The following is a 12462-nucleotide window of genomic DNA, read 5'->3' as shown; positions in this document are numbered from 1 at the left end:
CCAGGCAAGAGTACTGGAGTGGGTTGCCATTTCCTTCTCCAGGGGATCTTCCCAACCCAGGGGTCAAACCTGTGTCTCCCGCATTGCAGGCAGACACTTTACTGTCTGAACCACCATGGAAGCCCAATATTCTATTACTGCAGTATGAATATACCACATTTTCTTTATCCATTCATCTGTTGATGGATGTTTGGCTATTATTACTCTTTGACTATTGTAAATATACTGCTATAAACATTTGTGTTTAAGTCTTTTTGAGTACCCATTTTTAATTCTTTGGGGTCTATAAATAGGAGTAGAATTTATAAATGTGGCAATTCTTAATACAACATAAGGTTTGAAAGAGTTACTAAAATAAAGATACTACTTATTTATGTTAACATGAGTTTATAAGCTAGTTCTTAAGAAAAGAGATTCTGATGTGTCATCTCTAAACCTAGCCTGATCACCTCAGTACACACTCAACACATTTTTATTGGATGGATGAATCTATGGATGGATAGAAGGATAGATGATGAGTGGGTAGACAAAGAGACAGATGGATAAATGGATGGATACAAGACTAAAAACACATGATAAATGAAAAAATAAATGGATAGAGGAATGGAATGAAATTATATTACGTGTAGTGAGTAACATACTCCAAACCAATACACTGAAGTTTAACACCTATATTTAGATGAATAAAATAAGAGAAATGAAAGAAAAATTACTTCTTTGATCTAATAAAAAAGATAAATTGAAAACTGTTAGTATTAGGACTTGAGATCAAAGGCCAGAACTCATCTGAATTTATTGTGACATCTAATTAATTGCCTGCAACTAATGGACTGTCTCATGACAAACTTGTATTTCTGATCACTTTAATTTCAGAATTAGATGATTTCATGATTATTATACTAGTTGAATACCAAACCACCTGAGCTGCCTCTTTAGAAAACTATATGCAGGTCAGGAAGCAACAGTTAGAACTGGACATGGAACAACAGACTGGTTCCAAATAGGAAAAGGAGTATGTCAAGGTTGTATATTGTCACCCTGCTTATTTAACTTATATGCCGAGTACATCATGAGAAACCCTGGGCTGGAAGAAACACAAGCTGGAATCAAGATTGGTGGGAGAAATATCAATAACCTCAGATATGCAGATGACACCACCCTTATGGTAGAAAGTGAAGAGGAACTAAAAAGCCTCTTGATGAAAGTGAAAGAGGAGAGTGAAAAAGTTGGCTTAAAGCTCAACATTCAGAAAACGAAGACCATGGCATCTGGTCCCATCACTTCATGGGGGATGGGGAAGGAGTGGAAACAGTGTCAGACTTTATTTTCTTGGGCTCCAAAATCACTGCAGATGGTGATTACAGCCATGAAATTAAAAGATGCTTAATCCTTGGAAGGAAAGTTGTGGCCAACCTAGATAGCATATTAAAAAGCAGAGACATTACTTTGCCAATAAAGGTCCATCTAGTCAAGGCTATGGTTTTTCCAGTGGTTATGTATGGATGTGAGACTTAGACTGTGAAGAAACCTGAGCACCGAAGAATTGATGCTTTTGAACTATGGTGTTGGAGAAGACTCTTGAGAGTCCCTTGGACTGCAAAGAGATCCAACCAGTCCATTCTAAAAGAGATCAGTCCTGGGTGTTCATTGGAAGGAATGATGCTAAAGCTGAAACTCCAGTAGTTTGGCCACCTGATGTGAAGAGTTGACTCATTGGAAAAGACTCTGATGCTGGGAGGGACTGGGGGCAGGTGGAAAAGGGGACAACAGAAGATGAGATGGCTGGATGGGATCACTGACTCGATGGACATGAGTTTGAGTGGACTCCGGGAGTTGGTGATGGACAGGGAGGCCTGGCATGCTGTGATTCATGGGGTCGAAAAGAGTGGGACACGACTGAGCAACTGAACTGAACTGAACTGAACTGATACTAGTTGATAGTGAAAGGACAGGGAAGCCTCTCGTGCTGCAGTTCATGGAGGCACAGAGTCAGACACGACTTAGTGGCTGAACAACAATACTAGTTGATTGGGCTTTCGAGGTGATGAAAAGAACCTGCCTCCCAATGCCAGAGACAAACAGAAGATTCCCTGGAGGAGGGCCTGCCAAAGCACTCCAGTATCCTTGCCTGGATAATCCCATGGACAGAGGAGCCTGCTTGGCTACAGTCCATGGGATCTCAAAGAAGACACAATGGAAGAGACACAGCATGCATGCATACTAGTTGATCATCATATAAAAGACTATCACAGCTTACTAACCAGGAGCCTGGTCAACTGTATAGTCCCAGAACAATCAATATAAGATTAATAAACAAAAAATTAAGAAAGAGTATTCATGCATGCTAAATTGAACTATTTTGAATCCTAAAAGATGATGCTGTGAAAGTGCTGCACTCAATTCAGTTCAGTTCAGTTGCTCAGTCATGTCCGACTCTTTATGATCCCATGAACCACAGCATTCCAGGCCTCCCTGTCCATCACCAACTGCCAGAGTCCACCCAAACCCATGTCTGTTGAGTCAGTGATGACATACGACCATCTGATCCTCTGCCATCCCCTTCTCCTGCCCTCAATCTTTCCCAGCATCAGGGTCTTTTCAAATGAGTCAGCTCTTTGCATCAGTTGGCCAAAGGGTGGTGTTTCAGCTTCAACATCAGTCCTTCCAATAAACACTCAGGACTGACCTCCTTTAGGATGGACTGGTTGGATCTCCTTGCAGTCCAAGGGACTCTCAAGAGTCTTCTCCAACACCACAGTTCAAAAGCATCAATTCTTTGGTGCTCAGCTTTCTTCACAGTCCAACTCTCACATCCATACATGACTACTGGAAAAACCATAGCCTTGGCTAGACAGACCTTTGTTGTCAAAGTAATGTCTCTGCTTTTTAATATGCTGTCTAGGTTGGTCATTAACTTTCCTTCTAAGGAGTAAGCGTCTTTTAATTTCATTGCTGCAATCACCATCTGCAGTGATTTTGGAGCCCAGAAAAATAAAGTCAGCCACTGCATATGCCAGCAAATTTGGAAAATTCAGCAGTGGCCACAGGACTGGAAAAGGTCAGTTTTCATTCCAATCCCAAAGAAAGGTAATGCCAAAGAATGCTCAAACTACTGCACAATTGCACTCCTCTCACACACTAGCAAAATAATGCTCAAAATTCTCCAGGACAGGCTTCAACAGTACGTGAATCATGAACTCCCAGATGTTCAAGATGGATTTAGAAAAGGTAGAGGAACCAGAGATCAAAATTGCCAAGATCCACTGGATCATTGAAAAAGCGAGAGAATTCCAGAAAAACATCTACTTTTGCTTTATTAACTATTCCAAAGCCTTTGACTGTGTGGATCACAACCACTGGAAAATTCTTCAAGAGATGGGAATACCAGACCACCTGACCTGCCTCCTGAGAAACCTGTATGCAGGTCAGGAAGCAATAGTTAGAACTGGACATGGAACAACAGACTGATTCCAAATAGGAAAAGAAGTATGTCAAAGCTGTATATGGTCACCCTGCTTATTTAACTTCTATGCAGAGTACATCATGAGAAACGCTTAGCTGGAAGAAGCACAAGCTGGAATCAAGATCGATGGGAGAAATATCAATAACCTCAAATACGCAAATGATACCACACTTATGGCAGAAAGCAAAGAAGAACTAAAGAGCCTCTTGATAAAAGTGAAAGAGGAGAGTGAAAATGTTGACTTAAAACTCAGCATTCAGAAAACGAAGACCATGGCATCTGGTCCCATCACTTCATGGCAAATAGATGGGGAAACAATGGAAACAGTGAGAGACCTTATTTTGGGGGGTTCTAATTTCACTGCAGATGGTGACTGCAGCCATGAAATTCAAAGACACTTGCTCCTTGGAAGAAAAGTTATGACCAACCTAGGCAGCATACTAAGAAGCAGAGACATCACTTTACCAATAAAGTGGTGCCATCCGTCTTGTCAAAGCATTGGTTTTTCCAGTAGTCGTGTATGGATGTGAGAGTTGGTCTATAAAGAAAGCTGAGTGCCAAAGAATTGATGCTTTTGAACTGTGGTTTTGGAAAAGACTCTTGAGAGTCCCTTGGAGAGCAAGGAGATCCAAGTAGTCCATCCGAAAGGAAATCAGTCCTGAATATTCAGTGGAAGGACTGATGCTGAAGATGAAACTCTAATACTTTGACCACCTGATGTGAAGAACTGATTCATTTGAAAAGACCCTGATGCTGGGAAAGATTGAATGTGGGAGGAGAAGGGGACGACAGAGGATGAGATGGTTGGATGGCATCACTGACTCAATGGACATGAGTTTGAGTAAGGTCTGGGAGTTGGTGATGGACAGGTCAGCCTGGCATGCTGCAGTCCATGGGGTCACAAAGAGTCAGACACGACTGAGCAACTGAAATGAACTGAACTGAAGTTGCTTCAGTCATGTCCAACTCTTTGCGATCCTATGGACTGTAGTATCCAAGGAGAAGGAAAAGGCAACCCACGCCAGTATTCTTGCCTGGGAAATTTCATGGACAGAGAAGCCTGGCAGACTACAGTAAATGGGGTCACAGAGTTGGACACTTCAGTCGAAGCAACTAAGCCAGGACTGTAGTATAGCAACATTTTAAAATAGAAAGAAAGTAAATGACTACATTAAGAAACAATTTAAAATGGAACAAAACAAAAATATTTTCAGTGAACTACCAACTTTCATTTGTCTTTGAAACAACAGATGTTCCTCTCCTTAATCTATGTAACCATTTTGAGCTATGAGAAATTTCAGCACTCAAACATCTTTCCTAGCAATATTCCACATTAGTATTCACTGAGCAGTCCCAATGTTCATTAGGTTCTGATATTTGTTAAATGGGATTTTAATGTGTTGAACAGTTTTTAGTGTTACTCTTGAAGAAGTCTGCGGTTTATTCTTTTTCCCCTTCCAATATGGTCATTTTCTTTTCTTGATACAGGCTGTATTCATTAAAATACATAATGCTGGTAGTAATAAAGTATTGTTGGAGATGCACAAACTGTCAAAGATTTGTCAAATGTTCTAGCTGGTTCTTTCTAATTATTATGAAAGGGAAATACAGATAAGATGATGGATGAAGAGCAAAGGCATAATTATACAAGCTATTATTGAAAATATTGGAATCATATAAGAAACATTGCCCTGGTACTGACTTAAAGAGTACTCTGTATATTTTTTACTATATTTTCAACCAGAGTTAGATATATCATGCTTCACAAAAAAGGGAAAAAATCCAAATTATTCTTTAAACAACAGGACATTTGATCTTAACTCTTTTAAATAATTTTTTTAATTCACTTGTTTTTTAATATAGAAGACCTCCATTTAATTCTACTAAATAAATGTTACTTTCAGTTTGTTAGCATAGATAAAGATTTTATTGTTGTTTAGGGGCTTTGTTCTATTTCATTTTTGATGCAACACAAGACGATGACTTAGAATTTCCTTTAGCCTCTGTCTTGTGAAAGTTCCACAAAGTACTACTCAATTAAGGAAGTCTAATCATTTTTTATCTCATACCTAAAAAGCCTTTGACTTTGTGGATCATAATAAACTGTGGAAAATTCTGAAAGAGATGAGAATACAAGACCACCTGACCTGCCTCTTGAGAAATCTGTATGCAGGTCAGGAAGCAACAGTTAGAACTGGACATGGAACAACAGACTGGTTCCAAATAGGAAAAGGAGTATTCAAGGCTCTATATTGTCATCCTGCTTATTTAACTTCTATGCAGAGTACATCATGAGAAAAGCTGGACTGGAAGAAGCACAAGCTGGAATCAAGATTGCCGGAAGAAATATCAATAACCTCAGATATGCAGATGACACCACCCTTGTGGCAGAAAGTGAAGAGTAACTAAAAAGCCTCTTGATGAAAGTAAAGAGGAGAGTGAAAAAGTTGGCTTAAAGCTCAACATTCAGAAAACGAAGATCATGGCATCTGGTCCCACCACTTCATGGGAAATAGATGGGGAAACAGTGTCAGACTTAATCTTTTTGGGCTCCAAAATCACTGCAGATGGTGACTGCAGCCATGAAATTAAAAGATGCTTACTCCTTGGAAGAAAAGTTATGACCAACCTGGATAGCATATTGAAAAGCAGAGATATTACTTTGCCAACAAAGGTCCATCCAGTCAAGGCTATGGTTTTTCCAGTGGTCATGTATGGATGTGAGAGTTGGACTGTGAAGAAAGCTGAGCACCAAAGAATTGATGCTTTTGAACTGTGGTGTTGGAGAAGACTCTTGAGAGTCCTTTGGACTGCAAGGAGATCCAACCAGTCCATCCTAAAGGAGAACAGTCCTGGGTGTTCTTTGAAAGGAATGATGCTAAAGCTGAAACTCCAGTACTTTGGCCACCTGATGCGAAGAGTTGACTCATTGGAAAAGACTGATGCTGGGAGGGATTGGGGGCAGGAGGAAAAGGGGATGACAGAGGATGAGATGGCTGGATGGCATCACTGACTCGATGGACCTGAGTCTGAATGAACTATGGGAGTTGGTGATGGACAGGGAGGCCTGGCGTGCTGCGATTCATGGGGTCAGAAGGAGTCAAACATGACTGAGCGACTGTACGTAACTGAAAAAGGCAACAGAATCATTTACAAACTCAGTGAGTGTCTGAGTGAGCTATCTTGGCATGAGCTAGACATTTCCCCCAAACACTGTCAGTCCTATGCCAACTAAGGGAAATAACGAACAGAATCTACTACTGTTGCAAACCATTCATCAAAAATATACTAAATGCTAATATGAGAATACATATTTCTTTCTCCTTAGTCCTACCAATATGCATTGCGCTCACTTCCACTGCGCTCTTTATTATATACCACAAACATACGTCTGACTTGGATAAGGGACTATACGTTGTTTGAATTCACTGATCATTTATCCATCTTTGTATCCTCTTTCCTTAGCCTAGAACTACCACATCATAATAATTACTAGATGGTGACTGCAGCCATAAAATTAAAAGACGCTTACTCCTTGGAAGGAAAGTTATGACCAACCTAGATAGCATATTCAAAGGCAGAGACATGACTTTGCCAACAAAGGTCAGTCTGGTCAAGGCTATGGTTTTTCCTGTGGTCATGCATGGATGTGAGAGTTGGACTGTGAAGAAGGCTGAGCGCCGAAGAATTGATGCTTTTGAACTGTGGTGTTGAAGACTCTTGAGAGTCCCTTGGACTGCAAGGAGATCCAACCAGTCCATTCTGAAGGAGAACAGTCCTGGGTGTTCTTTGGAAGGAATGATGCTGAAGCTGAAACTCCAGTACTTTGGCCACCTGATGCGAAGAGTTGACTCACTGGAAAAGACTGATGCTGGGAGGGATTGGGGGCAGGAGGAGAAGGGGACAATGGAGGATGAGATAGCTGGATGGCATCACTGACTCGATGGACGTGAGTCTGAGTGAACTCTGGGAGTTGGTGATGGACAGGGAGGCCTGGCGTGCTGTGATTCATGGGGTCACAAAGAGTCAGACATGACTGAGTGACTGAACTGAACTGAAGTGTGCATTATAATAAGTAAAACTTCTGTGCATTATAATGGGAACTTGAGACATATCTCCCTTAAGTATCAATGAAACTGGGCTTCTCTGACAGCTTACTGGTGAAGAATATGCCTGTCAATGCAGGAGACACAGATACGATCTCTTGGTCTGGGTAGATTCCACACTCTGTGGAGCATCTAGGCGTGTGACACAACTATTGAGCCTGTGCTCTAAAGTCCAAGAACCACTACTGCTGAGCTCACATGCCGCAGCTACTGAAATCAGTGCTCCCTAGAGCCTGTGCTCCACACCGAGAGAAGCCACCGCAATGAGAAGCCCATGCACTGCAACTAGGGAGTAGCCCCCGCTCTCTGCAACTAGACAAAAGCCAGCGCAGCAACGAAGGCCCAGCACAGCCAAAATAAATAAATAAAATTATATTTTAAAAAATCAATGAAACCAATGCAGTAATCATGTTTCTGTCCACATTTACAAAGGAGGAACCCGAAGCTCAGAGAAGTAAAGTGCCTTGTCTATATAATACTGTCTGCAAATATTGTGCAGCCACAGACCAAAATTAAAAACCAATGGTTAGCTTGTTGCCCGACATTGTCTCCCACTGTACGCTAGACAGAAGGTCAGATGTCTCAGATACATCATTTTCTCACTGAGCATTCAATCTTGAAAGTTAGGTATGTTTCTGCCATTTTACAAAAGAGGAAGCTAAGATTCAAATACACAGGGAAGGCACTGAGTAAATGCTGGCAGACTGAATAAACCCAATATTACAGACTAGATTTGGGAGGTAGTGAAAGGCAATGGGGGAAAAAAACACATGTTGGTATAAAACTGGCTGAACCTCTTCCCAAGAGCAAGTTATAGAAGTCCTTGTAAGATCGTTAGAGCCCTCATTGTAATAATTTCTTCAAATGTGACTACCTGGATTATTATTTTCATAAGGTAGAAGTTTACTATCAGCACTATTTCTATAATCATCAAAACACTCCTTTGTTTATACGGATTTTTCTAGATTATTTATTGGATAATTTAGTAGATAAATTCTGTGTAATGTTTTTGATACCAGAAAAAAAAAAAAAACACTCTTAAAAGTCATGTGAAAATGTCTAGCCTAGGAGAAATGTATTTTCAAACAATAAAGATATATGGGTTGTATCACAGTAAAGTCACAATGGGTTCAGTTACGCTGGGCTAACAAACAACTGAATTCTCAGTGGCTTATCAGAAAACAAAAGTTTACTCATGGAAAATCCTCTACGGTTCCGGGTAACCTTTCAGGGCAGCTGACCTCCATGTGCTGTCAATATTTCAGACTGTTTTTATGTTCTGGTAACTGTGTAAGCTCCATAGAGTCTCCTACAGGTAATTCAATGCTTTTCTAGGGTTGGGAGTGGGGATAGTAGAACAGGAATAATACATCACTTCAGCTCACATTTCATTGGCCAAACCAAGACCTATGATAACATCTACCCTCAAAGGAAATGCAATATTTCAAAGGAAGGAGATTAAAATTTGATGAACTGTACTAATGTCTACTATAGGGTATAAGGTCTTCCCTGGTGGCTCAGATGATACAGAATCTGCCTGCAATGCAAGAGATCCGGTTCAATCCCTGGGTCGGGAAGATCCCCTGGAGAAGGAAATGGCTACCCACTCCAGTATTCTTGATTGGAGAATTTCGTGGACAGAGAAACCAGCCGGTTTACAGTCCATGGGATCGCAAAGAGTCGGACACGACTGAGCAACTAACACTTTCACTTTCACAGGTGATAAGAAAAATATCAAGTTAAATATCAAGGATTGCTTTTGAAACTAAGGTTTGGAGAATTTAAAGGAGAAAGATTCACAGTTAAGTTGATTTCTCTTATATTCTTAAAGGAAGAATGAAAAGTTTTCCATTTTTATCTTCATTTATTAATGAGTACAATGAGAAGAAAATCAATTAATTTTATCACATGGGCTCTTCAGCACTGTAGAAAAGAATGATAGCAAAAATGGTCTCAATTTTGAAACACCAGTCCATTCTTTATTCTAGATATCTTCAAGTCTTAATGGTATTTAATGGAGAAAATGGTACTTCCTAGAATATGCAGGTCAGATGGAAATGCTTCAGATTTGTGTGCTGACTGGCCATAAGCAAAGCATTTTTGCTTTAATTCCATTCTCATAGTGACTGTTTGACATTGACAAGCAATTGTCCTCCTCATCTTACAGATGAGGTGACTGAAATCCAAAGAGATCTAAAACAACACTTATGTTCACAACTATTAAACAGCTAACTTGAAAACAGAAGTCAAAATTCTAACCTGCTGCCCCATTTTCCTTCCACTATTCAATTCCAGTTCCTCCGTATCGGGAGGAACATAAACCCATTTGCTGAGAGAACTACCATAGAAGTAAATCCTCCTTAAATAATTCTAAACATGAATTTCTGTTGTGATAGCTTCAATTTACTTGTGCTTACACACAAGCCATATACCAAGTTGGAAGCCTACTGTGCAAGACAAGGTGAAATCAATTCAAGTGATGTTTTACAAATAGGACTCAATTTACTCATAGATCAGAGATAAATAAAATATAACAAGCTTACTGACTCAAGATTCATGCTGGCTTGTGGCTCACCTGAAGTGAGTAGGAGTTTCACATACAACATGGCTTTAACTTCTCAAACTACAGCGCCTTGTGTGATGTAGGCTGCAGAGAGCATCACCCACATGGATTAGTTCCTGTGTCGGATCCCATAGCCATGCTCTGTGAACACGTTGCTCATGTATGGGAAAAGCTCAGAAGGCTCAAATGAAACTAGGGATTTTAAGATAAGCAGACACTAAAATTATCTCCCATGAATCAGGGAGAAATGCTTTGGATTAACTAGTCTGAGAAGCAAGGCTGGCAAAAATAAACCCCTCAGCCACTTTTTGTCAATTTGCTTGTCATTTATTTTGAAATCCAGAGGACTCATCTCTTTGTACTCTTTAAACATCATGACAGTCTCTATTTACTAAATGTGAAAAAACATAATTAATTCTGAAGTGCTGCTTCTCATCTTCACGGCATTTTAACCAGCTTCTAGCAGCATTGACTATGCAAAAGAGGTACATTGTTTGGCAGTGGTTCTGTTTCTGAATCTGCGATTCTCTCCTTAGGGAGATGGTAATGATGATTACGCTTAGTTGAAATACTACAAGTGAAAGACAAACTAGACAGCACAAGCAGATGAAGGGGGGCGGTGGAGCTTCAGCAATTAAAAGACCCTCTTGTAGATAAACCAGCTTTGGAGACATTGCTGTGCTGATGGGTACGCCAAGCTGTCGGTTTGGGGTCACATTTGATCATCTAATTTAAGCTGCTTTAGGACAAAATTGGGCTTGCCAGGTGGCACTAGTGGTAAAAAACTTGCCTGCTAATGCAGGAAACATAAGAGATGCTAGGTTTGATCCCTGGGTCTGGAAGATCCCCTGGGGGAGGGCATGGCAACCCACTCTAGTATCCTTGCTTGAGAATCCCATGGACACAGGAGCCTGGTGGGCTATAGTCCACAGGGTTGCACAGAGTCAGACACAACTGAAGCGACTTAGAATGCACACACGCAGGAAAACATTGCCATGAAATTTGTAAGTAATTTTTTTTTAATGGAAAGAAGCCTTTAGGGTGCCTCTTATGGACATGTTTAGCTCAAGTTGGGGAGTTCTCTCTTTAAGGAGACAAAACAGAGAGTAGAAAGGAATAATCCCTTGAAAGTGTTCGAGGTAATGAGCACTTTACATAATTATCACATATAATTTTCACAATGACCCTGAAAGGTAGGCACTATTATCTCCACCTCACATTTGAAGAAATCCAGTTGCCATAAGACCAACCACTTGCCAAAGGTCACACATATAATAAGCAATAGAGCTAATTGAATTCTTAGTCTTACTTTCCTTGATATCATGCAGCCATTATAGTATTACAGTGTTTCACAAAAAAACTTGTGGTTATTCAAATGAAGGTGCTTATATCTCTCATTATCAACCATATACTATTAAGTCAGAATCTACTGAATGAATTAATGGAAGAAAATATTTTACAAACCACTTTCTGAATACGGGTATCCTGGAATTATATCACTTTACTTTTCCACTATTTGAGTCATCATAAAGGAGACTGTGCTTTCCAGTATAGCATTTCTCAGTATAGGGATTATTTTTATTGCATGTTCTGGCAGAACTGAGAATCATCAATACTGAAAAAGGACTAAGACAGATTTATCCTGGGTAGGTAAAATTTTAAAGATCAATAGAAACACTTTTCAGAAAACCAGTGCTCCATCATTAACTATTATTTGAAGATGGAAAACCTTATGAGAAGGCAATGGCAACCCACTCCAGTACTCTTGCCTGGCAAATCCCATGGACAGAGGAGCCTGGTGGGCTGCAGTCCATGGGGTCACTAGTAGTCGGACACGACTGAGTGACTTCACTTTCACTTTTCACTTTCATGCATTGGAGAAAGAAATGGCAACCCACTCCAGTGTTCTTGCCTGGAGGATCCCAGGGACGGGGGAGCCTGGTGGGCTGTCGTCTGTGGGGTCACACAGAGTCGGACACGACTGAAGCGACTTAGCAGCAGCAGGGATCTTCAGTCACTTAGCACTTGCACGTCCGCCCCAAGGTAAATGGGTAAGAGCTGGAGATGCAATTCCCGAGTTTACCTGAAGATGGCATCCATCCCAAGGCTGTATGTGATTTGTATGAGGATTCTCTGCAAATTCACAAGCACTGTCATAAACTCCTTTCTACTGACTGGGAAATTCGTGCCATGTGTGGTGAATGATTCTTCTTTAAGTGACAACACATTAATATGTTCTTCAGATGGTTGCAGATACACCTCCTCTTGGGCTGAGCTGATTCTCAAGTTATTTCCCTAAAAAGAGAGTATAAAAGGATAAAACTGTGAAA

At 40.5% G+C, this 12462-nt stretch overlaps 1 protein-coding gene across 6 annotated transcripts in view; it reads right to left on the bottom strand.

Annotated features, from left to right (window-relative positions):
• The window catches only part of LAMA2 (laminin subunit alpha 2), a 710513-nt gene that overhangs the window by 298259 nt on the left and 399792 nt on the right, over nucleotides 1-12462 (bottom strand). For all 6 annotated transcript variants that reach the window (XM_055535601.1, XM_055535597.1, XM_055535598.1 and 3 more), the window contains one exon: nucleotides 12216-12427. In XM_055535601.1, the coding sequence (XP_055391576.1) occupies nucleotides 12216-12427 (212 nt within the window). The remainder of the gene's footprint in view (nucleotides 1-12215; nucleotides 12428-12462) is intronic.

This window comes from Bubalus kerabau, chromosome 9 (genome assembly GCF_029407905.1).
Source record: "Bubalus kerabau isolate K-KA32 ecotype Philippines breed swamp buffalo chromosome 9, PCC_UOA_SB_1v2, whole genome shotgun sequence".
Classification (NCBI taxonomy): Eukaryota; Metazoa; Chordata; class Mammalia; order Artiodactyla; family Bovidae; genus Bubalus; species Bubalus kerabau.
This window is presented reverse-complemented; position numbering and strand designations above follow the sequence as displayed.